The following is a 27,972-nucleotide window of genomic DNA, read 5'->3' on the forward strand; positions in this document are numbered from 1 at the left end:
CACAATAGCCTAGGACTGTCAGATTGTCTCGCACTTGCAAAAGAATTGTTCTGAGATAGAGATTTCCGCCCGAGATAGCCTTTGTGACTGTGGTCGACGTTTTATCACATATGCCCACCGCAATTAGACGTTCACTGCGTACAAGCAGCAGAAAATTACCACACAAACATAGCCAGCACTGAGTCCCGATCCGCCTCCAGATGAGTAAGTGTCGACATCGTCGGTAGACGTTTGTACCACCACAGAGAGCTCTCCAGGCACCCTGGATGGACCAGTCCTGGCGCAGGATACCGCAAATGGCAATTTGGCGTTGGATCAAGAGCATGTCACGTCGTATCAACGAATCCTTGTTGAATCATGACATGAACATAATATTCAAATATTGATTTAGACAAAGCAATTTACAGTACAATTATGGATTATTAAAAATTGTTTGAATTAAGTTGATGGAGACATTATAAAATGAAGGAAAACAAAGTCAATAATGTAAACTAAACATCGACAAACGTTCATCCCTTGCGGAAAAATATCACTGACCATGTAACTATTTGAACACATTCAGCCATTCATTTACTCTTGCAAATTTTAGGGTGTCTGAAGAAAGTAACACGCATCGCAGGCAAAATATTGTAAATCTTCATGGTATTTATGATATTTCAATATTTTGAAAATTTACGATTGGAAATGAAAAAAAATTTATGCTTATGAATGAAATAATGGTAAATCACTGTCGATGCATATGTTGTTTGAATCAGTATAGTAACTTGCCGGTATAAACTGACATTCCGCTAATGTGTAATCCCTCATGACGTTCACTTAACATGTTTTTAACGTAACTAGAATTGGTTACATGTCAATCGCTGACATGTCAGACAAATTCAGTTTCTCGAATATGTGTTCGAAGAGCATAAACTTTTTTTAAATTAAGAATAATTCCGACACTATATGTGCAGCCTATCTATGTAGATTATGTGGTTGTTGTTTCTGTGTCACAGATTGGCGTAGATGTTGGAAGCACGGCTATATTCCTTCACCATGTTATAGCACAGCTTGTACTGATCCTGCAAATAACAACCATTGTCACAGGTAGATAACATATCCTTAGGCATGGGCACAACTGTTTATAGAAATATACAAAGATGCTGGTTTGATTATCACAACAACAATTGGAGGTTTAGTTCCTATCATATCTCAGTGAGTAAATATGTGTTTTACAACATTTAACAATGCATAACTCATAATTCAGACACCTATTGATAAATATGTTGGGGTATCGTAATTTGCAAGTATTGCCTTCCATTTGTGAATGGAGAATTGAATGCTGAATAGAACCGAAATGCAACAGATCTTACTCATATCACTTTTACATCAACCAAGAGAACATTTATTGCTTCCTGGCGTGAAGAAATAGATTTAGGCTTGTGGCAGACATTTTAACGATTATTTTTGCTAAATTTGCAAATTTACTACGTGAACTGCCTGTAAGATGAAACAGTTAAAGCACTCACAAAGGACCGAATAAACTGAGGTCTGACACGCTGCAGTTCTCTGATGGTGAGGAAGATGTCCACGTCTCTGTCCAGCCTCAGTCTGCTGATGATGTTCAGGACACTGCAGAACACGCCGCTCACGGCAGCACCGTCACTAGTTTACACAAACCATCACATCATGCCTGCTCAAGCAGTTATGCAAGCTTTGACATCTTTGGACAAGCATTCTGATTAAGCATGTTTCAATTTGAAGTCATTTTATACACATATATTGTATTATTATTTACAATTATTGTGGATCTACCATTGTGATCTTGGCAAGGGGTGTCTCATTTGTCAATCCGTCACGGGTTTGTATAAACGTCGTCCCCCCATTTCACCCGGGAATACATATGCTCGCTTTGTGGTGTAGTCGGCAACGGATTGAACCTGGGCTTGGTTCAGGGGTGGGGGAAAGCAGAGAGTGTTGGACATATACTAGTACTCTACACAATGCTTCAATATTAGGTAAAGACACCTGGGCTTCCATGGTAACATTCAGCTTCATTTCATTACTTGACTAAACATAGACACGCGTCACCAATACACAGCATATAGTAGCTGTATGTATTCACAGATGATGGGGCACATAATGTATCCACTACAAATGAAGTGTATTTAGGATGGGGGATATAATTCTTATGATATATTTGCTTATCGTATTGTAAAACGGGATAAGATACCAACTAAATACATACTGGCAGTGGATGAGGATCTTATGGTCGTCAGAGCTGATGATTGTGTCTACCACGTTGATAAGCTCCAGGAGTGATTCCGTACTGGACATCATGTCCTGGGACCGGAGGCGGAACACTGTGACTGACAGCTCGCTGTCCTGAACAGGGACAGAAACACCACTTTTAACGGGGGCAAATCTCCAATAAACACCCTTTCTTCAGTGTTACCAACCCAGTTTCAAGTTGCAAATACAATTTCAACAATACTTTCTAAACAGATTAACATATCATGTTGCGGGAATTGCAACATTTGTGATGTTTCAGCATATAGTAGTATTCATTGTGTCCTTACATGGATCATACGATCATAGTTAACTTTAAGCGATTGCTTTAAAATAACAAAATTTAAGAACCAACCTCCTTGTCATGCACAAGCGTTAACTGTCTCTCTGTATGGAATGCCCCATTTGAATTGGTTTCCACGTGTATCACACTGAAGGGTCCACTTTGTAACACGTTATTGTCTTTCGGGTAAAGTTCATCTGTCTCCTGGATGACAATATGTAACATGCATAACATAAATCCATAATATATATGGTAATATTGCTTGGTTAGTATATGGTATCATCGTATATCATCATGCTTGTATGTACATTGTGACGGAAACACTTCGCATCTTGATATTCGAATGTAGAACCACCTATAACATTTACCTGAGAGTCATCCAGACAAACAACTGTAAAGCAGTCATGGTCGAAAACCAATCTCCAGAAGTCCACTACAGTGTCTGGCAGTGGGGTCTGGGTGACTATCATAGTCGATGGTCGAAGGATGGACTAAAAATAGGAGAGCAATCAAATTATATACCGACACATCCCCGCGCATGAATCTCAATGCTTGTCATAATTCATATTTTACTAGTTCTGTCAATCTGAATGGTTCAACGTCACACGACAAAAGAAGACTTAAATTGATTAGATTTAACTGAACATATAATTCATTTGTGATCTTGTGGTTGAATCTTACATCTAACAATTGCTAACCAACTTACTGGCAAAAACACTGCATTGATGTAGTCATTCCGACCCTGAACTGGAGTACACAGGTAGGGCCTGGATTTGTTTCCTGCAACAATGTCACACAGTTCAGTTAGGAAAAGTGTATCGTTCATTATTATTCAAATATCTCATCGACAATATCCACATAAAGCTTGTAATGTGTAGCAAGGTAGAGGCACCATTACGATCAGATGTTAATAGGCTAAAGCAGAAAACACCCTCATTTATATTGTGTTAATTACATGCGAACATGGCCAGTTTGGTAAACTATGTCCTGTTATATATGTTTCAATAAGTCTGTACCCGGGAGAACATGCCGGTTCCTATTTTTGCCCGAGTTCTCTGGGAGCAGTGCCTGTGAGGTTATATCTTCTTCGAGGTCAGATGTTTGTTCTTGGAGTAACTAAAAAAACAAGCAAGTAATCGCTTTTCTTTATCGTGTTTATATTTACCATATGCTGATTGTGTCACACAACCATGTTTCATAAACAACATGAATAAACAAAATCATCAACTAGAAAAAGAGTTTCACGGCGAAATGAAAGGTGCCACCGCCATATTTACATTTAGTACTAACTACTAAATGACTTTATCGCGCGTATCCAAACCATGGGCTAATTACGTCTGTAACCCAATCACCCCTCGTAACTCAATCACCCCGGGCCACCACTCGGCACCGTGCCCGGGGAATAATCCCGCGCAAGCATCATCCCGCCCTTTGTTAGTCCGTCATTCGCGAGCAGCCCTTCCCCAAGTACACACGTGTGTCACTGTATCTAATCGCTTTCCCATTTTACGTTTCCTTTGTACCCAGTCGCGAACGTTTCGCCGATTACGCTTTGAATACCATCTATTCCAACACTCGCCGTATCGCATTTACACAATCGCGACCGTTTCGCCGATTACGCTTTGAATACCATCTATTTCAGCACTCGCCGTATCGCATTTATTCCGCTCTACTCCCGAACTTCACCCTCGGGACAATTTACGCTTGTGGAATACCAACTCACCACCCCGACTTTTCGTGATGCCTCCCAAGAGAAGAGCAACCGTCAACCACAAGCTTGTGAGGGGAGCCAAGCAGGCCAGGACAACCAGAAGACAAACCCCGGGAGTACACATTGTACAGGAGACAACAGCTGATGGTGAGTCTGCCAATTACGGAAATATCGAAGGTGGCAACAGAATTAACGTACAATCGGCGCAGCTTGTAAATGCCGCGCAGGTTGCCAACTCGGCTACCCAGGTAAACGAGCAACTGGGAAAAATACTCCAGTTGCTGGAACATTCAGCGCCCGGCCCGGTTAGCGCAAACCAACAGGTAAGGCTTGGTTTTAGTTCTCCCGCCATTTCGCCCAACATAGGGAGAATCCCCGATGCGCACAACGAGGCCGACGGTGACGCGGCCCCAGCCAATCACATCGCTGGATACGGGGATTCCTTTTCCTTCCGTGCGGACGGAATAGACGCGCACGTCAAACAACAGGTGAGGGAAAAAATCTGGCGTGGCGAGTATGTCGACCTCGGCACAATACTACCAAACACCGAGGGAAGTCACGAGGACGGTACGATTACCATGGCGTATGACTCCTCAGGTAAGGTAATTTTTAAACCAATAAAATAGCAAGCAAAGCGCCTGTCCCTGGCAAGCTGGACTTCAGCTTTCCACATTTTCATGTGTACTTACGTTAGTAGGCACTCCGAGGTCCGCACAACCCAGGGGTTGCTGTCCTACATGGAAACCATAAGAACGGCGGCACTTCGATTCGGGGGGGATGCCTGGTCAACCTACGACCAACAATTCCGACACAGAATGTCAAGGGACCCCTCACGACGCTGGGACAACATCGACGGGGAGTTGTGGCTGAAGTACATGGTAACACAGCCGGTACTACAACCAGAATCAGGCGGACGGGGCGCAATGACACGCGTACAGGGGGACATCGCCAGTCAGGTATGCTGGGATTTCAATAAATTTGGCTGTAGCAGGGTCAACTGTAAGTACACTCACAAATGCGGTAAGTGTGGCAAACATTCCCATAGCTCTAGGACCTGCTTTCGAGGGAATGGGGTCCAACCGACCCCATACAAGCCCAATCAGCCCTTTCCTAACAGAAAACCAGCCGGCAAGGCAGGTAAATTCAATGGCCCCTTCCCCCGTGGATCTCAATGAAATGGCACCCTGGTTACGCCAATATGCTAGGGTCAATTACAGAGATGCAAATTATTTATGGGTAGGTTTTAGCTTTGGCTTTAAGCTCGAGTTCCAGGGAAGCCGCACGGGTCGCCTGGCACGAAACTTGCGATCAGCCACACACCAAGATACGGCAGGCTACGTGAAACAAAAACTACAAAAGGAAGTCGACCTTGGCAGGATGGCGGGCCCCTTCAAGGACACCCCCCTAGACAACCTCCAAGTATCCCCAATAGGCCTGGTGCCCAAGAAGCAGCCAGGATATGGTCAGCACCTGGGTAAGCATGCGGAGGAATTCCGTCTAATTCACCATCTATCCTATCCCAGGGGTAAATCTATAAATGACTTCATAGACACAGAGGCCTGCTCCGTTGTGTACGCCAGATTTGATGAAGCTACCCAGATGGTGCAACAACTGGGAAAGGGAGCATTACTAGCAAAATTCGACATTCAGTCGGCCTTTAGAATTATACCAGTCCACCCATCCGATTTCGAGCTGCTAGGCATCAGATTCGAAGGTGAGTTCTATTTCGATAAATGCTTACCATTTGGCTGCTCCATATCTTGCGCCATATTTGAAACGTTTAGTACCTTCTTGCAATGGTGCATGCAATCGCATCTTCCAACGTGTCCGGTCATGCATTACCTGGATGACTTCCTAACGGGGGGCACAGCAGGCACCAGCCACTGCTCAGACAACCTCAACGGATGCGTGAATACACTTGAACAGCTTGGGGTTCCTATTGCGCACGACAAGATGGTGGGCCCCACAACCAAACTGACATTCCTAGGGCTGGAAATCGACACCATTGCAATGCAGATCAGAATCCCAGAGCCCAAGATCAAGGAGGCAACAAGGGAAATCCAAGACATCCTGTCAACAGGTAACATCAAGGTCACAAAAAGGGCCCTTCAGTCCCTCATAGGCAAGCTTAACTTTATGTGCAGGGCTATACCAATGGCAAGGGCATTCAGCCGCAGGCTAATCGATCTGCTTAGCAAAGGTAAGCAACCATTTCACCACATTAGGATTACCAGCTGGGTCAAGGAAGACCTACAAATGTGGTTAACATTTCTTACGAGTTATAACGGCATTTCAGTGTTTCAGGACCAACTATGGGTGGACAGCGATTTCCTCCAGCTGTTTTCAGACGCAGCGGGTGGCGCCGGCTTTGGGGCCTACATGCAGGGCAAATGGTTTAACGGCGCATGGCCACCCCGGTGGGTGACGGATGGAACTACACGGGACTTGACGCTCGTGGAGCTGTTCCCCATCATACTGGCCATCCAAATCTGGGGCAAGCAACTCGCAAACAAAAAGGTCCTCTTTTACTGCGACAACCAAGCCGTCGTAACAATAATCAACAAGCAGTCAACCAAGGCCCCCAGAGTGATGAGCCTACTCCGTCGCCTAATCCTGCAGTGTCTCCGATATAATATTATGTTTAAGGCAAAGTATGTATGTTCCACTGCTAACACTATTGCCGATGCTCTCTCGAGGTTTCAGCTCAAACGCTTCCGAGAGGCAGCACCAGCCGCGGACCAGAACCCCACACCTATCCCGTGCAACATATGGCTGATCTGAGGCAGGAAGCCGGCAGACTCCTACAACAATCTCTGTCTACTAATACATGGGCCACTTACCAAACAGGCATCAATGCCTTGCACCAGTTCCGGTCCGCACACCAGCTACAAGAGGTGTGGCCAGTCCCGCTGGATCAGGTCGTAAACTTTATTGCTTATCTGTCAGTCACTCACCACTCCCCTAACACAGTCAAGACTTACATTGCAGCGCTGTCTTCACACCACAAATTCCACGGGCTCACCGACTGTACAAACCATTTCCTGATAGGCAAGATTGTAACCGGCTTACACAAATCAGCGGGCCGACCAGACACCAGAAAACCGATCACTGCAGATCTGCTGCAGGTAGTAACAAACAATCTGCCTCACGTATGCTCATCAGCATATGAAGCCAGGCTGTTCAAGGCAGTCTACTGCACAGCCTTCTTCGGTTTCTTTAGGGTTAGCGAACTCGTCCAAACTGGACCCTCAAAAACAGGTTGCGCCATCCAGAATTTAAGCTTCTCGGGCAACCCCCAGCAGCTTTCAATCCATTTACCACACTCAAAGTCCGATCAGTACAGGATGGGGACAACAGTTACAATGTCACCTATACCAGGTAATCCGCTATGTCCGGTAGTCGCCATCAAGCACTACCTGGAGGCGCGCCCCTCCGGCCCACAACATGCATTCGTCCACTTTGACCATTCCCCCGTTACAAGGTACCAATTCCAGGCACTCCTAAAAAAGGCCTTAGCACACAGCAACATAAACACGGCCTGCTATTCTTCGCACTCCTTCCGCATTGGGGCAGCCACATCAGCAGCCATGAACGTGGTGCCTGAACACCTCATACAACAATACGGCAGGTGGAAATCAGATTGCTACAATGCTTACATACGCCTACCAACAAATTCAATGTTGCACAATTAAATCAAATAGTCTTTCATGGTACTTACTACACTTCTTATTGTTTACAGTTTGGATGGTGGGATCCAGCTACATGGCCAGGGCACGGCAGTACTTGCTCCTGAAGGGCACCAGCCCGAACCAACCGAGGATGCTATGGCTGGCACGAGGGGGGATGAGGTGGAAGGAGCTGGACACCATTCTGGATGCACAGGTCAAGGCGACACGGCGCAGCCCCAGAGCCCTCATCATTCACCTGGGCTCCAACGACCTGTGCTCGGTCAAAGGCAGCCAACTCTACCTTGACATGGTGGCATCAATCCTTCGGATACAACTCCAGCTTCCTGACACCAAGATCATCGTATCCTCAATGCTGCCCAGGCGCTACTGGCACGATGCCAGGGATCCACGAAAGATCGAGGGGATGCGGAAGAATATCAACCGCCGAGTGACCAACCGAGTCAAAGAGCTCGGCGGTACAACAGTGCCACATCCCCAGATCCTGGCATCTGACAAGACATGGTACGCCTGGGAGGGCGTCCACCTCAGTGACAAAGGACTGTGTGTGTTTACGGACAATTTATTGCATGCCCTGGCGCTCGTTTTGCGCCAGTAAGGATATTATCTCCACAGGTTAGTGTTTCCTTTCAGTGCATAAGCAAGCCGGGCAACAATGCTATCTCCGCGTATCGCGTGGCCGTGGGTGTGGGGTAGCACTCTGGTGCTTTGTGGCGGGGTTCTTGTGGGCTACACTGCTAGTAACAAATTAACTTGCTTCCAAATTAATACTCGTGTTTAAGGCTACCTGCTTTTCAGCGGGAACCTTTCCGGGGTTACCTGCTTCTCAGTGGGAACCTTGTCTTTCCCGACTTTTCAGCCGGGGAATCGTAGAATAACATACGTTGGGGCAAACAGTTGCCACGTATATGGGCCCGGCGGCGGAAGTCGTCTTGTCAAGCGGTAGCTGACAGTTGGGTCCGCGGCGGGAGCCGCACAATGGTTTTGCTAATGGGGCCGGGCAGTGTGATCTGCTTTGGCCGGCTACCTGGGGCCGGGCAGCGGCAGTCTGACTTAGGCCAGCAGCGTGGAGCTGCTTTTGGCAACGTGGGAGTTGCCAAGCAATGGTAGCGTTTAAATATGCTACCGTGGGGGCCGGACAGCGGTAGCAGTCTCAGGCCAGCAGCGCTAGCTGCAATCGCCGTCGGCCACGCGCGTGGCCATGGCAACGGTAGCATTTTTGGTATATACAATTAGCAGCTAAGTAGCCCACTAGTACCTGCACACCCTCGGCCATTTAACCCAATCTCATCTTCTGTTTTATTACAGGCACGGGCACCAACGGCTCGGTGGCCCGTGCCTCTCCTTGGCATATCGCGGGATAACGACATTTACATACTTCAAATTGCTCTTTCAGATTATCCTCTTGGGGTTGCGTAAACGTTTCACCAGCACCAAACGTTTTGTCAAACTGAGAAGAAGTGTAGCGTGTTCCTCGACTATTGAGAGCCTCCAGGACCACATCATGCACAAACTCGTACTGGCTCTGAATGAAACATATATGAATGTATTATTACAATTTTAACTTAAACTATGTCAAAGTACTGATCAAAACAAACTATCAGCATTCAGACCTAACTTTTAAACCTTCTCTTTCAAAAAGAGGTAAATATAATCAAATGGACAGTTTACGTACTAACCAACTGTGTTCAAAACTTTAAATACTGCCAAACCGATTTTCACGCAAACCATAAAAAGAATCATAAACTCACCACTGTCTGAACCATGTTCATCCTGTTCTGTCTCATCCTGCTGACACACATGAACACATTGACTCTGTGGTTACTCTCAGCTTCATCCATCAGGTAGTCCAGGGCAAGGAAAGCTCCTGTTCGGCCAACACCAGCGCTAAACATATGCATGTCACAGAATAGAAAACTCAAGTTCTAACTGATAAATTCATGTGCCGAGTTGTCACACGTTGTATTGTCCACGTATCGCCTTTCTACTTTGGTACCGACAATGTGCCCTGACATGTTCTTATTCACCTCTTTTTAACATCAGTGTACGTGCATGGATTTCCTGTATGCAAATAAATTGATTCACCATTGATGATGCCATCTACATACAAGTTAAAGAAGGGGAGTGGCAATGGCCTAAAGCTAAGTGTGCACATGTACAAGCATGTGTCCATCTCTACGCATCCACTGTGATTACCTATTATAATAACAAACGTATATATACATTTGTCATTGTGGCCACTGCTACTGACACATATGAACATCTACATCGCAACATGTGTCGACTTCTAAGTTACCTGCAGTGCACCACCATGGGTCCCCTGGCCATGTCCCCCTGTTTGACCAGTCTCCAGAAGTTGACGAGGGCAGGGGCAGAAGGAACACCATGGTCAGGCCAAGACGTGAAGTGGTAATGAGTCATAGTTCTCTTGATACCCTGTAGACAACCGGCTTACACTTATATTCAGGATATAGGGATATATTATTACACACTTTTATTGCCACTAGTGCTTAATATTGGTTACCAGAAAGCCTACAATACCAAAACGATGATGCCGATGTTTATGGTTATGCCAAATAATGTGTGATCGTATAAAAAAAAGATTGAAGTATTTGTGTGTAGAAATATTGCTAGACAGTAGTACCAGTATTAAAAGGTATGTTTTTCTAAAACTAGTCGAAGTATATATTAAATGACACTGGTGGTTAACATGTTGTTACATGGTGCTGAATCCGTAAATATTTATACATACGGAGTTTTGGACCAGAAACGTGGAGACTGTGTAGTCAGACCTAGCTGTCACAGTTTTGTTCGTAACTTTACAGGCTCCGTAGATTTCAGTTTTGGCCCTACCTGGCCAATATCGTTCACACTTTTTCTGACAAAAGACAAAAATAAGGAACAGTTAAGATATAAATAATATGCTAAGTATTTATGTTATTTCCAAGATTAAGTAAATGACCCCTGAATCATATTCTACCTTGTTCATCTCCATCAGCCTGGTCAGCATGACTATTTGTGTGATGTCCTCCTGCCACACCATCCGCCAGAAGTCAGTGACTGTCCCCGGTTTGGGTCCTGGGTGCAAAACAGTATGTAATAAAAACCGTTCCTCGAGGAAATATCTCATATGTTCCATTTAACTATTAATCATGTCGTTTGCTAACTACATTTGAAAAACATTACAATGAAAGAAAACATATCATACATAGCATATAGTTCGTACCTTGTGTTGCTATATACTTCGGAGTATCATCATATCCCTGTAAAAGATGTACACTTACCATTAGTTTTTATTGTAATATCGATAAGTTCAATATTAAACTGTACACTCAGTCAGCGATGTGACTTATTATCCTCATTTTCAATCATGTAAGTTATAGAAAGCACATCAAACTGGAATTTGAAACCTGAGATCAACATTTGAATTATTGATCATGACTGCCATCATTATGTAAGGAATAGTTCTATCCCACTCACCATGATATAATTGGCATTAATGTAATCCTCTCCATCGGCCAGCACAACCCTCGAATCATCATCTGATTGAAGTTAAAACTCAGCATCAAGAATAATGAAGCATATTTGTCATTTCAGTCACAAACATATTCAGACTGTTCAATTAGCGGTGTCGGCCGCGCTTGTTTTAATGCTGGCAGTACCACAATACGAAGATTCTGGAAGTCATTCTTTCTAAAACCCGATACAGTGAGGTATTTCAATTACTGGTTACTTGATAAACATTCCGCCGTCAAGTCTTCACCATCACTGCCTGTATTCAAATCACAAATCGAGGCAATTATATTTTTTTTAAATCTCACCCTAAGATTGTTATAATAGCGAGCATACATAAAATACCATTTGTGTAATTGTCAGCACTATATAAATGAATCTGCTATTACAATAAAAGGAAGATTAACCTACTGACTAATGACTTTATTTTATGCGTTCAGTAACATACACAACATGATCATGTTTTACTTACACGCATATAGAGCAAGAAATCGGTTCTTCGGCTTATTCTCAGTCGTTTTACCGGCATCATGTGGATATCTTGCACCATATGGAAACGTCTGAGACAAATATGGACATAAAGTACGTTTTGCAGGGGTATATGGACATACAAAGAGAACGAATTCATACACATAATACACTGTACATTGTATTGTAATATGTACGTGTATTGGTATGTTTGTGTTCTTTGCTATACACAGCGCTACATTCCTGTGTTTCCTGCATATGTGTGCATATCGTTTGAATTAGCAGATATTAGCAGCCAAATGGAGCAGGCAATCCGATGGCCCACAGACAAAACTATTGATAATTGACAATCAGCTGTATTGTTGCCAAGCCTTGTGAGTAAGTATACTATTCACAAAAAACTATTATCGGTAACAGGTTTTTTGTGCTGTTCCTTTTATGTTCAAAATATAACATGACTATTTTGAACATAAACAAGAAAAATGTATTGAATCTGAAAAATCACATTCAAATCCTGGTTCTTGAGTGATAAAAAAGTATCACGCAAACATATACTTTGACATAGTGCAAACAATCCATGTTTATATTTGCATGTCAGGATAGCATAGGACATGAATATGTGAGGTACGTTCGCAGATTGTTATGATAAACAAACCTTAAATTCGGTTTCAAATGAGGCTTTTTTCTTCTTCTCACTAATACACTGTTTCAGGTTGTCCAGCCGCATGTGAGGTGGTACCCAGTTGTAGTAGGTGGCGGCAGCCTCGTTGTCGCCGTCTACTTCAGCCTCAACAGAAAACATGGCGTCCTCGTCTTCTTCCATTGCAGGTGGCTTTGGAGTGGATTTACTCGCGAATTGTTTATCTGAAAGGGATACAAGTATTTGATAGCAATGTCATTGTTCCTCAGGAAGACTGGAAACGAACAGCATGATCAACAAGCTTAGTTTGGTTGACAAAACAACAGTGATTTTACCTTTACTTTCTGTCTTAGGAAGCACTTCTAGTGGGACCGGCAATCTCGAGTCATCCTCTTTCCGTTTTCTCCTATGAAAATTGTTTTCATTAAGCTAATACAGCAGTTAGGACATATTACCAAACATAATGTTCATGTGGTATTTCAACATACATTACAATGTCAGAAAACGTATGAGAACTGTATATGCAATAAAATATTACTAGATAAAGAATACTATTCTAATATATATGTTGAATCTATATATTGTGTAGAGGAGTTACCGTTTCCTGCAAATGGCAATGGTCACAATAACAGCAATGACTACAATAGCTGCAACTGTCCCTCCAACAATTCCTGCTACAGAACCTCCACCAGCAAGAGCTTTAAAGAATAAAGAGTCATCATGAACAATGTTATTGCAACACATTGCAAGTTCATTACAAATAACGAAATAATACTTGGTGCAGCTCGTGAGGTGTTAATCAAAAAACGTAAAGACATGAGACTGATTAATTTTATCAATTCATTTTATATGCAACGTTATTTCTTATTGTTTAAGAATATAATCATACCGCTAATGACATGTGATGTTACAACTATGCCTTCATTAAGACGATATAATGGCACATAACATATGATATTGCACACAGACAAACATTATCTGATAGTTAATCATGATGATTATATTTCTATATGGCTTTGTGGATGTCATGACAGTTAATAACTTCCTGCCCATCTTCCTCATCCACATTCCTTATTCAAAAGCATCAAGTAAGAACGATGAAGGCCCGGAAATAAACTGTGACATAGGGAATCCAACATATACATGGACGCTTATGACAGAGAGATTTCTGTCGCTGACATCCGTTTGAACGTGTGGGTCAAAACGTATCCAATGTATTGATATTCTGACCAATGTATTTCAGTCCAAGCGTCAATGCGCGTTTAAATAATACGTCGAAGCAAGACAAATGAGAAAAATGTATTTATTCACTGTTGTTAATAAAAAGAGATCATTAAAAATTAGTTGCCATAAAGCCAAGCACGAGAACACCAACCCCCACCACCCACACGTACACACATACACGTCTGCGCGAACACTCACACAAGTATCACTAAAATGATGTATAAATGAAATAATGAATATGTACAGTTAAAAAGGGAAAAGAAATGGCAGTTTCACGACTCCTTGTACAAAACAAGAAAGGACTAAATACGACGACACCTTGACAAAATAGGAAGGTGACTGAAATTAGCTATACACTATGCAGATGTCATTCTCTATGCTGATATACACTCTAATACATGTGCGTTTATATGCGTTTCTGAGCAGGTATAGTGTATGTTCTGACAGTATTAACCTTTCTAAACTTTTCTACACAATAATTCTCCGTCGATTACACGTGCACATTGGTGAAACATGGTGAGTAATATCACTAACAACACAACATAAAAAGCAAATTCTCATTTTCTTTGTGCCCATTTTTCAATTTGCCTTTTTATGCCCAATGGATAATCGAGTAGTTATTTTCTTACGTTGACGTTATATACCACATATCGCATTTTCCCACAGTGCAGTTTTGTGATCTGATGATAACCTATTCGTTTAGAAAAAAAATAAAAACAAAACTGGAAGAAAATAATGACGTATAAACTTGTGTAGACAAACAAAGCCATTCATCTCAATTGTCATATGGTCTAGTCCTTACGTACGTTGAAAACATAACATTTTGTCGTCACTCTGCCATCCTGCTGCACATCCTCCAGGACACGTTCCGTTTGTCTTGTCACAGCTGACACCCTCAAGGCAGTTTCCACACTCCGACACACAGTTGCTCCCATGGTAGCCATTTGGACACGCTGCAAATGTTAAGTGGCAGTATACATTCAAAGCGTATTTCTGTAGCATATTCATTGAAACGCTACAAAAATGTCAAATGTTCTGGTGGCCTTTGGTGGTAGACCCAGAGCAGCTCATGAGAGTTACTTCCCTTGGTGTTTACAGTCTAAAATCCATCCCAGCACTTGACAGCTTCGTTAATCCCTCGGAAAAGAGAGCTCCGCTGTGAAGAGTTCATTTGCTCCCGAGACTGACTACACTGTTTGAGAGAATTCGAGCAGGTTATCTGAACCTTCTATATAAGAGCGATACGAGGGCGACATCAGGATTCCGACTCAACTTGTAGACATGTGGTGTAATTTATCCACCCTGCTGCACATCCTGCTGGACAGTTTTCGTTTGTCTTGTCACAGCTGTCATCATCTGGACAGTTTCCACACTGTGATGAGCAGTTTCTATCATGGAAACCACTTGGACATGCTGCACAAACGAAGTAATTAAACTTAAAGCCTGTCTGGAGTTGACCACGTGGCTTCAAATACTCCACAAACACACATACTAGTACATGAAACCGCCATCCCACTCCAGACACATTCGCTTTGACATGATTACGACTCACCATTTAGACATGTTGCGTCACTCTGCCATCCTGCTGCACAACCTGTTGGGCAGGCTCCGTTTGTCTTGTTACAGATGTCACCATCGAGGCAGTTTCCACACTGGGATTCACAGTTGCTACCATAGGAACCATCTGGACATGCTGCAAAAGAAATACATATATTGGTAAATAGCTATATCAGAACTATCTAGAACTGGCTATTTTAAATGCTGCGGTCACAAAAACATTCAAATTTAATCATGTACATTTTTTGTGTACGTGTGTGTACACATCCCGTTTGTCTTGTTACAGCTGACACCGTTTAGGCAACCACACTGAGAGGTACAACATATAAGTTACGCCCTGTGACAACAGGATATAAAATACTTCACAAGAACATAATCATGCATAAATATATAGGAACATCCGTTCGACATCATAATTCCGAATCACCTTGAAGACATGTAGTGTCATTCATCCATCCTGCTGCGCATCCTCCAGGGCAGGTTCCGTTTGTCTTGTCACAGATGCCATCATCTAGACAGTTTCCACACTGAGTGAGGCAACTGACACCATAGGAACCATCTGGACAGGCTGCAAATACGTAACGTAGTGAGCACCATGGCGTAATCGTATTTTACAAAGTTATCTTTCACCTAAAAATTCATCATACCGACCCACCTTGTAGACATGTGGTGTCATTTATCCATCCTGCTGCACATCCTCTGGGACAGGTGCCCGTGGTCCTGTTACAGACGTCATCATCGAGGCAGTTTCCACACTGTGATGAGCAGTTGATACCATAGGTGCCATTTGGACATGCTGCATAAACAAATACATAAATTGGTAAATAGCTATGTCAGATATCTAGTACTGTCTAGTGTACATGCTGCAATTACCAAACCATTTAACTTTAACCATGCACACTTTGTGTGTGTGTGTGTGTGTGTGTGTGTGTGTGTGTGTGTGTGTGTCTGTGTGTGTGTGTCTGTGTGTGTGTCTGTGTCTGTGTCTGTGTCTGTGTCTGTATATGTCGTCGATCAGCCATCCTGCTGCGTATCCTCTATGCCCTATTCTAATTGTCTTCTTAGAGCTGATGCCGTTTAGGCAAAATCCAAACTGAAAGGTATAATTGCTGCGGTAGGAATAGTTTTAACATGTTGCAAACACCATGCCATTTAACTTACACCCTGTCAATCTGGAGTGACAACACGATATGAAATACTTCATAAGAATACATGCATAAACAGATATCAACATTCATTCGACATCATAATTCCGACTCACCTTGTAGACATGCGGTGTCATTTATCCACCCTGATGCACATCCTCTGGGACAAGCTCCGTTTGCCTTGTCACAGATGTCATCATCTAGACAGTTTCCACACTGTGATGAGCATTTGCTTCCATAGGAACCATCTGGACAGGCTGCAAACATAAACGCATAAGGAACACATCGCGTAATCGTAATTGACAAGGTTATCTTTCACTTAAAAACTCATACAGACCCACCTTGTAGACATGTGCCGTTCAACCATCCTGCTGCGCATCCTCTAGGACAGGTTCCCGTGGTCACATTACAGACGTCACCATCGAGGCAGTTTCCACACTGTGATGAGCAGTTGATACCATAGGAACCATCTGGACATGCTGCACAAACACATACATAAATTGGTGAATAGTGGTGGCAGATATCTAGCACTGTCTAATTGACATGCTGTAATTACCAAACCATTTAACTTTAACCATGCAAACTATATGTATGTACGTGTGTGTGTCTGAATGTGTCGTCGATCAGCCATCCTGCGTCATATCCTCTATGCTTATTCTGTTTGTCTTCTTACAGCTGATGCCGTTGGGGAAATATCCAAACTTAGGGGTATAAATGCTACGGTATTGAGTGAAATACTTCACAAGAACACGTGCATAAACAGATATCAACATTCATTCGACATCATGATTCCGACTCACCATCTAGACATGTGGTGTCATTTATCCACCCTGATGCACATCCTCTAGGACATGTTCCCGTGGTCACATTACAGACGTCACCATCGAGGCAGTTTCCACACTGTGATGAGCAGTTGATACCATAGGAACCATCTGGACATGCTGCATAAACAAATACATAAATTGGTAAATAGCTATGCCAGATATCCGAACTGGCTAATTTATATGCGGCAATCAGAAAAAAATTATTTAACTTTAACCATGAAATTCAAGTTCTTCGCGAAACAATCAACTGTTTCAAATTCACGAGGGCAGATTCGATTTATTGATACATTTACAGTTGTATATTGCGACATTTGTTTTGGCTCTATTTGGTAGATAAAGTATACCTCCTCACAAAAATCATGTTTAGTTTCTCTTGTCGCATTCAAATTTCCTCATCTGTTTCGCAAAAGATTCTTATTTAGTTAATTGTATATATTCCACAGCGCAACAGCCTTACAAAAATACCAGTGCTCTCAGGATTAATCGTGTAAATAAAAGTACATGTAATAATGTTTGGTCCCTTGTAATGTGGCCAATATTGACAAGAGGTGAGATGGAATGGGGTTCAATGCTGCTTATGAGATTTTTAAACTATGAGCGGCGTGCGTTGTCCTTTTATCCTTCCATGGACTGTGAAAAATAGTGTTTTTTCCGTGATGGTTATTTCTCCCCACTGAACTAACACAATACCTGTAACGCCGGCGGCCATTGGCGTCAGCATTAGGTTTATTGGCACCTCTCCCATTAAGGAAGTCTCACGTCAATGTAGATTCGCCTGAGAACCATTAGCGTTTGGCCATAATATCCAAAGGTTGGATGACATGGCTTTACAATTACAGAGGTAATATTCAAAATAAATGCAATGTAATTCATATGCATTGCGTAACCTATTTAAAGATGAACCCTATAATTCAATGCAAAAAGTTGTCTTTTGCCTTAGGCTGCATGGCATCAGCAGTACTCAATTTGAAGAAAAGGAATACATGTATCTTAAATTGTATTTCCTTTCCTGGTGCACATTTGCTGATGTGAGCGCTTAAGGGGATGCACCTTGTATTCGGGTTGCTTATCTGTTGCTTGGGCGCGCTTTCTGTGCCTTGAGCACTCCGTTTGTCCAACGTTCTCTGCAGGACACCCTTGCATATTTTCACATAGTATTGCAGAACAATCACGGTGAGAGCGTACATGAAATAGTTGCTTCCGGTTTTTGAATTTTATCATGAATTTTCAACTATATATTCACAAGTTCCGCTTTTATAGTTTGAGACACTGAATTCTGTAGGCTTCATAAATGGGTCAAATTTGGCACATATAAATAACTTTATTTAAAGTTACGGGTTTGGCGTTTACTTTGTATAATTGGTACGTAAGCCATAATTCAATTAGAAGTTTGAACATTGTGTCTAATGCTCTTAAACTGGTCCGCATTCTTGGGGGTTTGGTTAGATACACAGGCAAGATAGGCAGTCTTATTTATTTGTTAATCACACACTATAATGTCCCCCTCAAAATTATATGTATTCTTATTCTATATGAACTTAACACCTTCTGTGGCGACTTCGTGTCGGAAGTAATTCGGGATATACGTATAATCATAATGATAAAGCTTCAATCTTAAAACCATACGGAATATAAGACTATAGTCTTGTGACATCAAAGTAACAAGTTTGATTTGGTCTTGAATTTGTTGAGGCAAATAGTTTAGGAAATCCATCGTATATCCAGTATAACTGAACATTTGTAATTATACAATTATTTACATGTAGCTGGAATATTGCTGAATGCGTCGTCAAACAACAAACAAATATTCCCTGTAACACATGTAACACAACTGACTTGCTAATGTGCATCAAATAATCTGTGGGCTTGTGGAATGCAAATATCATTTAGTAATGCTGCTATTGTTGGAAAATGCCCAATTGCATGAAACTATTATATTAATTGAAGTTACCGTCACTATTTAGTTGTGTATTGTGTCATTATGGCCCTGAGACACATTCTGTCTGCCCATGAAGTCGATTCACTGACATGATATACTGACACAAGAATGGACCATGTGGACCTGGCATATTATGCGACAGGTTTATATATACCTTAAGTTTCATACCTGTTTGGCAGTCGTTACCATCATATCCTGGGAAACATCTACTAGAACATTGACCAGTGATCTTGTCACATATATCAGTGCTGTTAAGGCATCGGCACTGTTTGTCACAATCTTCAGAAAACCATCCATCACTGCAAACTGAACATCGTTATACAATAATCTTCATTTGAATTATTCATCTGTTGTAGAAAAGCTGTAAACTTTGAAAATGTGTGCAAAACTTTCACCATTATTTATGAATATCATATGAATGAAGTAATTTCTGTCATTTATGGAAAATTAATAGAATCTTCAGGTCGAATTTTGAAAATCCTGCTACCCTATCAGGTGATAAAATTTCGAAATATCAGAACCAAGGTAACACATAACGTACCAAATATTTGCACTTCACACAAAGTAAGGAATTTCCTCTGACCAGGTATCCATATAGTGACCGTGGTTCCTGTCAGTGGCTGGCGGCAGGTGACGTTAGCTATCGGAGGGGGATGTTCATTTGACGACCAGTTGTAGCACATCTGGCTGCCCACAAGTATCTCCATGCCGTTGCTTCTTTCCTGTACTGTACGGAATGAAGGAAAGATATAACTCCGAGACTTTATCAAACATCATTCTTCCAAACTTGTTTAGCCTGTAAATTACAGCTGACCACTTTCAGTGGCAGAAGATTATCGCTGTCATTTGATTCTCACATCATGGTAACCGATGATGTCCCAATCCTCTGTAAAGCATTGTGATGCAATTGTAGTGCAGTTTTATGTTCTTGACATATCCTTGAACTGTATGTGAAAGAGAATGTCCGAAAACTCGCTAATACTTTCGCACGTGAAGCAGGTTGGAGGTCTCCAAAACTGCCCACCAAACTAATTTACTCACAAACCGTGCGATACGTAGGTCAAACTTTCTTTCGGCGATGACCTTTTCGGAAACAACATGTCGGGTTGTGCTGATGAATTGTTCGTGACTCAGAACACTTTTTGTAATCAGTCTGATTTGGTTGTGAACTCATTGTGTGAATCATTACTTTTAATGGATAACTTTCAAGAAGATTATTGTCCGAATTTTGAATTAGGCAGGTTATTTTCTGATGAGTACACTGACACTGAACAGTGTATATAGTCAGGATAACTTTGATGATAATTGCGACACCGAACTATACTTGGCAAGTTAGATGATAGAAGAATCGGGAATAATTAGCACACGCGTGTCTGAGAAACAGTTGAATTCCGAAATACAGATTCGTTAAAAGGTGAAACAATGAAAGTTTTGAGAAAGCTGTTCAGGCAACGCAGATGGAAGCAAAACTAGACAATGAAGAGTTTCGGTTCGATACTCCCCTTTCTAAAACCAATATGGTACATTTGTGCGATTCAGAATATTCTGGGAACACTGAACATAAGAGTTAAAGGTTGTTGAGAGGCAAAAACGCAGTTATAATGAAATTTTAATGGCAATTCAAAACATAGTGCCGTTGACTGTAAACGAAAATGGTCTTAACAGAACATTGAGGTTATTTCTGACGGAGGACCGAAACCAAGGGCGTGAAGAGTACCGCGGTAACACTTTTTACGAACTTGTGTGTGTTTTCTCTTCAGTATTACTAAAGAAAGAATGGGGTTTGCGTCATCTTGTTACACTGGTATGCGATCCGTTCTGGGTGAAAAGATGAAATTATTAGCTCGGAAAGGGATAGGGGTTGAAAAACCAAAAGCGGATGTCGTCACTGAACAGCAGAAAAAGGTAGTTTGGGAGACATGTATACTCGTGGAAGATACCCCGCAGAAGCTCTTGGACACCCTCGTCTATGCAATCGGGTTGAACTTTGCTCTTAGGGCAGGTTGGTTTGTTGTTTAACGCCGCACTCAGCAATATTCCAGCTATATGACGGCGGTCTATAAATAATCGAGTCGGGACCAGACAATCCAGTGATTGATGTCATGATCATCAATCCACGCAATTGGGATCGATAACATGCATCAACCAAGTCAGCAAGCCTAACCCTCCGATTCCGTTAGTCGCATCTTACGACAAGCATAGTCGTCTTTTACGGCAAGTATGGGTGGCTGAAGACCTATTCTACCCCGGATCTTCACGGGTCCTTACGGCAGGATATAAACACAGATACCTACGCAGTGGTTCAAATTCACATTACAGTTGTTGACGTCTAGCAGTTGAAATATACTGAGGACATTTCCAAAACGAACAGAGGGGGACTGGAGCACAGGAAGGTTAAAAGGAAACACGTGACAATTTCTAGTCATGAGGAACATCCTGAAAGATGCCTCGTCAGACTGTACGACAAGTGCATGCCATTAAGGTAAATATACATGTAATTCTCTCACAAGTTAACTACTAATATTGTGAAAATGAACAGGTTGTTCCTATGCGACGTTTCAGTAATGAAACCTCTCATTGGAGTTCTACCTGTGTTTGTAACGTAATATGCACCTATTACCAATATACGTTCTTATGTTCTTGTGTACTACGCACTTTGTACGGTCAGCTGCATGAACTGATCACAGTTCACTTTGTTTTCAGACCAGTACATGGAAAGTGTTTGCGCCCGTTACGATACACTGCAGGCAAGGTTTGGTATGCTGATGCGGCCGTCAACTGTCTCTGCAAGGCCGCTGGGTTCAGCGGATTTTACACAAATCACTCCCTCAGACAACGACAACAGACAGGCTTTACGACTGCGGAGTAGACGAACAGCTAATTGCCGAGAAGACGAGGCATAAATCGGTTACAAGGTATAAATTTCAACTATACTTTTGTGTATTTCCCACAATTCTTGTATCTGGCATATGATGTTTTCTAATCTGCTTGTAGTTGCAACATTACCGTGGATGTTAGAGGGCGCGATAACGCATTCTGGTGATCGCCCAGTCCCGGGGTTCGAATCCAAAATAATATTTCTATAAATTCAATGACGATAGGTGTTCTGCAAGCAGGCCGGCGCTCATCGTACTACTAAAGCTAAGCTGACGAGGAAATGAAAGTTTTGATAAGATGGAAAAATACATGTTGATGGAAAAGAATCAAGCAAAATAGTCTTTTCTTTATCAGAGGACGTCCACCGAAATGGCGGATACAGTAAACGCATGATCAATCATTCAGAGAAAATCAAGACGACCCAGAGCTACTGTAACCAGCTATTGACGCCACAAGGCATTCAACCATCGACAAGAACGACGCCAGGCCCATCAAGATGTGAACAGGTTACCTGCACAAGTTGTTTGTTAGTTTGTTTATTGTATAACGCCGCAATTTTCCAGCTACATGATGACAGTCTAAATAATCGAGTCGGGACCAGACAATCCAGTGATTGACATCATGAGCATCGACCCACTCAGGTGGAATACGAAGACATGCGTCAACCAAGTCAGCGACCCTGACCACCCGATCCTGTTAGTCGCCTCTTAAGACAAGCATACTCGCCTTTCACGACAAGAATGGTTGCTGAAGTCCTATTCTCTACCCCGAATCTTCACGGGGACCCTACATTAGTGACAGGCGCAATTTCACAATGAAACTGAAACAATGACGGCACAACATTTTCGGTGAAATTTTGATTTTGTATTCAGCATAAATATTTGTGAAATCATTCTTGATTTAGATTGTCAGTTGCGGTTTGTCTGTACTGAAACGAACTAACCACTTGCCAAGGCTGCCCCTGTTGACTGAAAACGCAGAGCTCGTTAATGTACAGTAAATTATTCTACTAATGGAGGTTGAACTATTGGAGGTTTTCTGTAAATTATCTCAGTAATGTAGGATGTTGTCCACTATTGGCTACCTCCTAAAAAGACTAATGTTCATGTAATTTTGTTTTAACTTAGGAGATTGACCTGTATCCTAGGAGATATCGCTTGGTCTCAGACACGTGATATCTCCTGTTGGATCCGTTCTTGGATGATAACTGTTATTTGATGATTACAAATAATTGATCATAGTGTGGGATTCGCAATTACAACGTTCACCGATGAAGGAGACAACTTATAAGATAATTCATGAACAAATGTAGCTTTTGTCACAAACATTTCAGATGTTTCAGGAAATCGATCAAATGTTAATATGTTCACTGTAATGAAGATAAAATATATTTTGAGGAAAGGCTAAAAAGGAATCGGCTTTAACCTCTTTGCTCCAGATTGTTGCAAATGGCAACCATATACTTTGACATGGACACATCATAGTTAATACAAGATATTTAAGACCATGCCCAAGGTAATTATCTAGAGTTGATAGTTTATGAAAGTGATTTAGAATATAAAAGCGTAGAAGGTTTAAGAATCTTTAGATCCTCAGCATGTGGTATTTTATATTTTAAAAGAAGAGCGAAAGAATCAGACAATACTAAAACTACTTTAACATTATGGAGGGTCGGGGTTGGGATGAATTATGAAATATCATACAAAATGAATACCCATTATTTGCTATGTCAAAGTAAGACGTTAAAATCTATTTAATAGTCATGCTGGTGCTGGAGACACGATAGATTGTAACATACAGATGAATACACGACACCATATGAGGATCATACTGTCTCACTAATACAATATAATATTTGATAAAATATTTAGGTCACATTTGTATGTAGCCTTAATTCTTCATGTTTCATATCAAGTTTTAGGTGTTTCATATGACTGCTGTAATACTCACACATATATCATTTGCTGTGTTTTTTGTGACCTTTTGTGAAGTTTTTGATACACAAGGAATATCACGGAGATACCGAAAGCTGAAATAGCTTTGATCAGTCAAAAGCAGACCGTGAGGTGTCTGTTATATGTTTACAACTGCACCCACCTAATTACAAAAAACAAACACGGTTATACTTTCAATATATACAAATACGGTTCCAGAGAAATGTCCCGCCGGTATGTACACATGGGCCCCTATAAAAAATGGAGTATTTCGCAACTGGACCATTCGTGTCTCACGGCCTTAGATTACCAATCGTGTCAATACAAGTACTGTTAGTAGGAAGAAATTATGCATATACATTAGCTTCTAACTATTTTAGCAATTGAGACAGATTAACTGGATGAGAAAGGTGTCAACACATGATAGTTTATCCTCGAAAGAAAACGCGAGATTAAGTAACTTTGAATAGAGTCATATTACACATTTTTATGGTCATCGATAGATAGGAACAGTTAATACAAACTATGTGAGCATTACACGTTGTTGTGAAGCAAATTATATGACGAAAATGATATTGTTTGGGCATTAAATTATTAATTCAGTAAAATTTACATGTTTGTATTCAGCTAGTCACCCTTTACGAAAACAACTATTAAGCTTCTTTATGCAAAGTTTCGGTAAACTAGGTTGGATCCTCGATATGGCAAGTAAATGAACATGGTGAGTGGTAGGGTTGACTTAAGACTATTTTTTATATTTAAAAAAACCGTTGGAAATGGTTGGCAATGTTGCCGTCGGGGTTTCGGTTGTGATCTTCGATCTGACGGCGAGATATATATAAAGATACAAGCTCGACCATGGGTGTACGGTTTTCCTCGAATAGAGCATCAAGAGTAAATAATTGCATTTTATAATCTTCAACTTCATTTCTAAACCATGCCTGAAAAAACAAAACAAAGGGTTGTGCATACAGAAATAGCAATTTGAGTACTACTATTCTGTTTAGAAATTGAAAACCAAAAGTTCATGATTAAAGCCGAATAATATGACTCTATTTTGATGGTTTGTATAATGTTTCATCCAAAGAAATTCGATTTTGTCAGTATCCTGGCTGGACATGGTCGCCGAGCAGCTGATTAGATATCGCGAAGCGAGGACAAAGGGTCGTTTTTGTTGCTGTTTTAGAGGGCTTGCTGATGTGGACGTCTGAAACTATTTGTAAAGATTTAGGTACAGCTTAGAGCACAAGGACTCTAACTAACCATGTCAACGATTAGACACCATGGTCGGAGTGATCTAACCTATTTAAACCACGTCCTAACATTCACAGCACCTAAAATGCTTTAAAAAACATTTTGGTAAAGGTATTTTGGAAGATATTCTCTATTCTTAACTGTGAGATCACCCGTTTGAACCACGTGTAATATGTTCACCTCGCACTAATTGCATTTCACAGGACAAGTATACCATTCATCATGAACCAACTTGAGAACATTATCAATCACCTTAACATTACTTGCCCATATTATGAGCAAGCCTAGTCCTGATCAAGATAATAGTAATTTATTTTCTATCTGTTCGTTTTGTTGAACGAAAAGCTACAACAATCCCAAGTACGTACAAATACTACAATGCATAGAGTAACATACTGTATAAAACTGCATAAAACACATATTTCGCAGTTCATAAACGCATAAACAATAAGTCCCGATGTAAGTAAATATTGAGTTGTTCATGCGATTTCTCCCATGTCGCGGTGCCTGAAGACAACAGGCGTAAGCCTTCGATACGGACTTCGCGTGTTTGAATACCGCTGGCGGCACACGTTTTTAATGAATTAGTTCTATCATCAAGGTAAATGAAGGGGAAAGAATGAAGTTGCCAAATGGTGTTAAACTAAAAGCAGTTGGTAAGAGCACGGACAAAGGAGCCATGGTTTAAATGTGTTTAAAGTTGGTTTTGTATCATGAGCTCGATGCCTGTTTATGACCATTAGCAGGGACGTCACACATTGATAAGAATCAATACTGACTATTCTGTGACGTGGTTCTCTTGTCCAATGCACAATAAGTGACACTGGAAAGATTATTCAACATGAATTTGAAAATTACTCGATTCTGATTGATCAATGGTAGGTATCAAATCACAAAAAAACTTTTTTTTCTATTTAAAACGCCTTCTTGACGGCCTCAACTAAATATTCATAGAAAAGTATTATCCACCTTTTCAGTCATTGTCGGTAGGCATTTTAAAATATAGTATGCCTTAGAAAGCAGCGGTTATCACACTATTCAAAGTGTGCTTGGCAATTTGGACAGTAGAAAACACTGTGAAAATCGACTTAGAAAGTCTATTAAACGTTTTAGGGACCACGGAGTGCTTGTAATTTGGAGCTTATCTGTAGCCGACTGTGACGTCATATTTACTGCGTCACAATGAGCTGTCTGACGTTGTAATAGTGACCTGGGATGCAGATCTAAACCTTGCGAGCCTTGCTCAATGTTATTTTACGTTAGCTTACTAAGTTGCTGTGCTACACACTTGCAATGATAGTGTTATTAGCCTCTGATTACATAATTTGTAAGCATATCCTGCATATAGCAGGTGGAAAGAAGATTGCAGAATAGTCTAGAAATGACTTTTTGAGTGAAATTACTTTACTCTTCATTTCACTTCTCAAGACTGTCTACGGCTACCTTGGATACAGCCCCTTCAGGACAGGATTCTTGCCAACTGGTGAGTCATTCATTTTCACATTAAAGTGTACAATAAATTATTGTTGTAAACTTATTCATTAGCTATAATAACTGTCCGTATTATAAGATTTATTGACTTTGCATTTGCTAACTATTCTAAGTTTGAATACAAATTAAACATATGATCAGAAATATTTTTTATTTCAATTTCTATTGATATTTCTTACAAAAAATTACCTTATTGTATGTATCATTGGGTGATAAAGATATATCACTCCTGTTACGTTATCGATTTGATTGTAACTACTTCTGAAACATCTGCCATTACATTTTGCCCGACTCAACAAGTTTTATATGCTAACATTAAGTTCTTGTTCGTTGATATCTCGCAATCAATTGCAATTTGTGTTGGCCTCGGACTCTCTCATACATGTTTAGGCGGTCAATGACAGGGTGACAATTATCATTCCCTCAAAGTTCCAGTAACTTTTATGATGAAAACACATTCTCAATTCATCACCCTAGATCCCTTCTTACAGTGTTGGATATTCTCACCCTTACATCTTCATATGTTGTGTACTCACGGTCGTCACGTAGATACAGTCTGATCTGTTGTATCTTTTCTGGACTTGATGTGTTCAGGTTCACAGTCCAGGTGGGATCTGTCTCATTACGTGTATGGGCACATGTTAGTGGCGTGCTCTTGGCATCTGTGGTGGCACTACCATCTACAGCAAGTCCTGCTCCGTAGTTATTTGGTGGACCATACAATGTACTACTCTGGCTGCATGTTCTCCCCAACGCAATATTTTCTGAAAATATAAACACATAATCAGTATCACAATGATCGCTGACTTGTATTTCTGATATTACATCTACGACCTCACACTCACGTTTCTGACAGTATGAACCGAACCATCCTTCCCGACATCCATCTGGACAGGGATTAGAGGGGAACACGTCACAGTTGTTACAGTGACATTCAGCATCTGTTTGAAAAAAGGTTGACTGACAGTAATTACTTAAATTACATTGAAAACATTGATCTGGTTTGAAGATAGCTTGCTATCTGTGAATAAAATCAACAAATAAATCATATTCTCATTTCATATTCTGTGAATAACGTCCTTACCAGTGAGGGTCACAGTGACACAAACCACCAGCAGCCCCACACTGAACCAAACCATTGCGAATACCTAAGTGAAA

The 27,972-nt window shown here is 41.3% G+C and overlaps 2 protein-coding genes and 2 pseudogenes across 2 annotated transcripts; 3 read left to right on the plus strand and 1 right to left on the minus strand.

The window, feature by feature from the left end:
* LOC139446411 (receptor-type tyrosine-protein phosphatase mu-like) lies at window positions 1–27,953 on the minus strand. Its single transcript, XM_071227738.1, has 30 exons — window positions 27,899–27,953; window positions 27,660–27,755; window positions 27,351–27,578; window positions 19,800–19,985; window positions 19,427–19,564; window positions 17,296–17,436; window positions 16,837–16,974; window positions 16,612–16,752; window positions 16,006–16,146; window positions 15,778–15,918; window positions 15,346–15,486; window positions 14,600–14,746; window positions 13,168–13,267; window positions 12,905–12,975; window positions 12,585–12,793; window positions 11,934–12,021; window positions 11,429–11,490; window positions 11,175–11,211; window positions 10,929–11,026; window positions 10,701–10,826; window positions 10,245–10,384; window positions 9,700–9,835; window positions 9,327–9,473; window positions 3,568–3,667; window positions 3,258–3,331; window positions 2,920–3,042; window positions 2,624–2,755; window positions 2,228–2,364; window positions 1,509–1,644; window positions 1–1,061 (listed from the first exon to the last, which is right to left on the minus strand). Exons 1-30 carry the CDS (start codon window positions 27,951–27,953, stop codon window positions 990–992), a joined length of 3,681 nt encoding a protein of 1,226 aa, XP_071083839.1. The 3' UTR covers window positions 1–989.
* LOC139444802 (uncharacterized) lies at window positions 3,856–5,132 on the plus strand (annotated as a pseudogene).
* Window positions 5,243–8,717, plus strand: LOC139444800 (uncharacterized). The gene is made up of 2 exons (XM_071225761.1): window positions 5,243–6,585; window positions 8,002–8,717. The coding sequence occupies exons 1-2, from the start codon at window positions 5,331–5,333 to the stop codon at window positions 8,544–8,546; spliced, it is 1,800 nt and encodes a 599-aa protein (XP_071081862.1). The 5' UTR covers window positions 5,243–5,330; the 3' UTR covers window positions 8,547–8,717.
* LOC139445265 (uncharacterized) lies at window positions 20,132–22,995 on the plus strand (annotated as a pseudogene).
* Window positions 27,954–27,972: the final 19 nt, after the last annotated feature.

The sequence above is a fragment of the Haliotis cracherodii genome, unplaced genomic scaffold (genome assembly GCF_022045235.1).
Source record: "Haliotis cracherodii isolate W230 unplaced genomic scaffold, xgHalCrac1.p SCAF_6, whole genome shotgun sequence".
Taxonomy (NCBI): Eukaryota; Metazoa; Mollusca; class Gastropoda; order Lepetellida; family Haliotidae; genus Haliotis; species Haliotis cracherodii.

Excerpts from the sequence above, each read along its gene's own strand:
- LOC139444800 (XM_071225761.1), top strand. The coding sequence starts at position 5,331 with ATGGGGTCCAACCGACCCCATACAAGCCCAATCAGCCCTTTCCTAACA. Across the intron at positions 6,586-8,001 it reads GGACCAACTATGGGTGGACA|TTTGGATGGTGGGATCCAGC; the intron begins GCGATTTCCTCC and ends TATTGTTTACAG.
- LOC139446411 (XM_071227738.1), bottom strand. The coding sequence starts at position 27,953 with ATGGTTTGGTTCAGTGTGGGGCTGCTGGTGGTTTGTGTCACTGTGACC. Across the intron at positions 11,212-11,428 it reads TTAATGCCAATTATATCATG|GGATATGATGATACTCCGAA; the intron begins GTGAGTGGGATA and ends CATCTTTTACAG. Across the intron at positions 3,332-3,567 it reads GAACCGGCATGTTCTCCCGG|GAAACAAATCCAGGCCCTAC; the intron begins GTACAGACTTAT and ends ACATTGTTGCAG.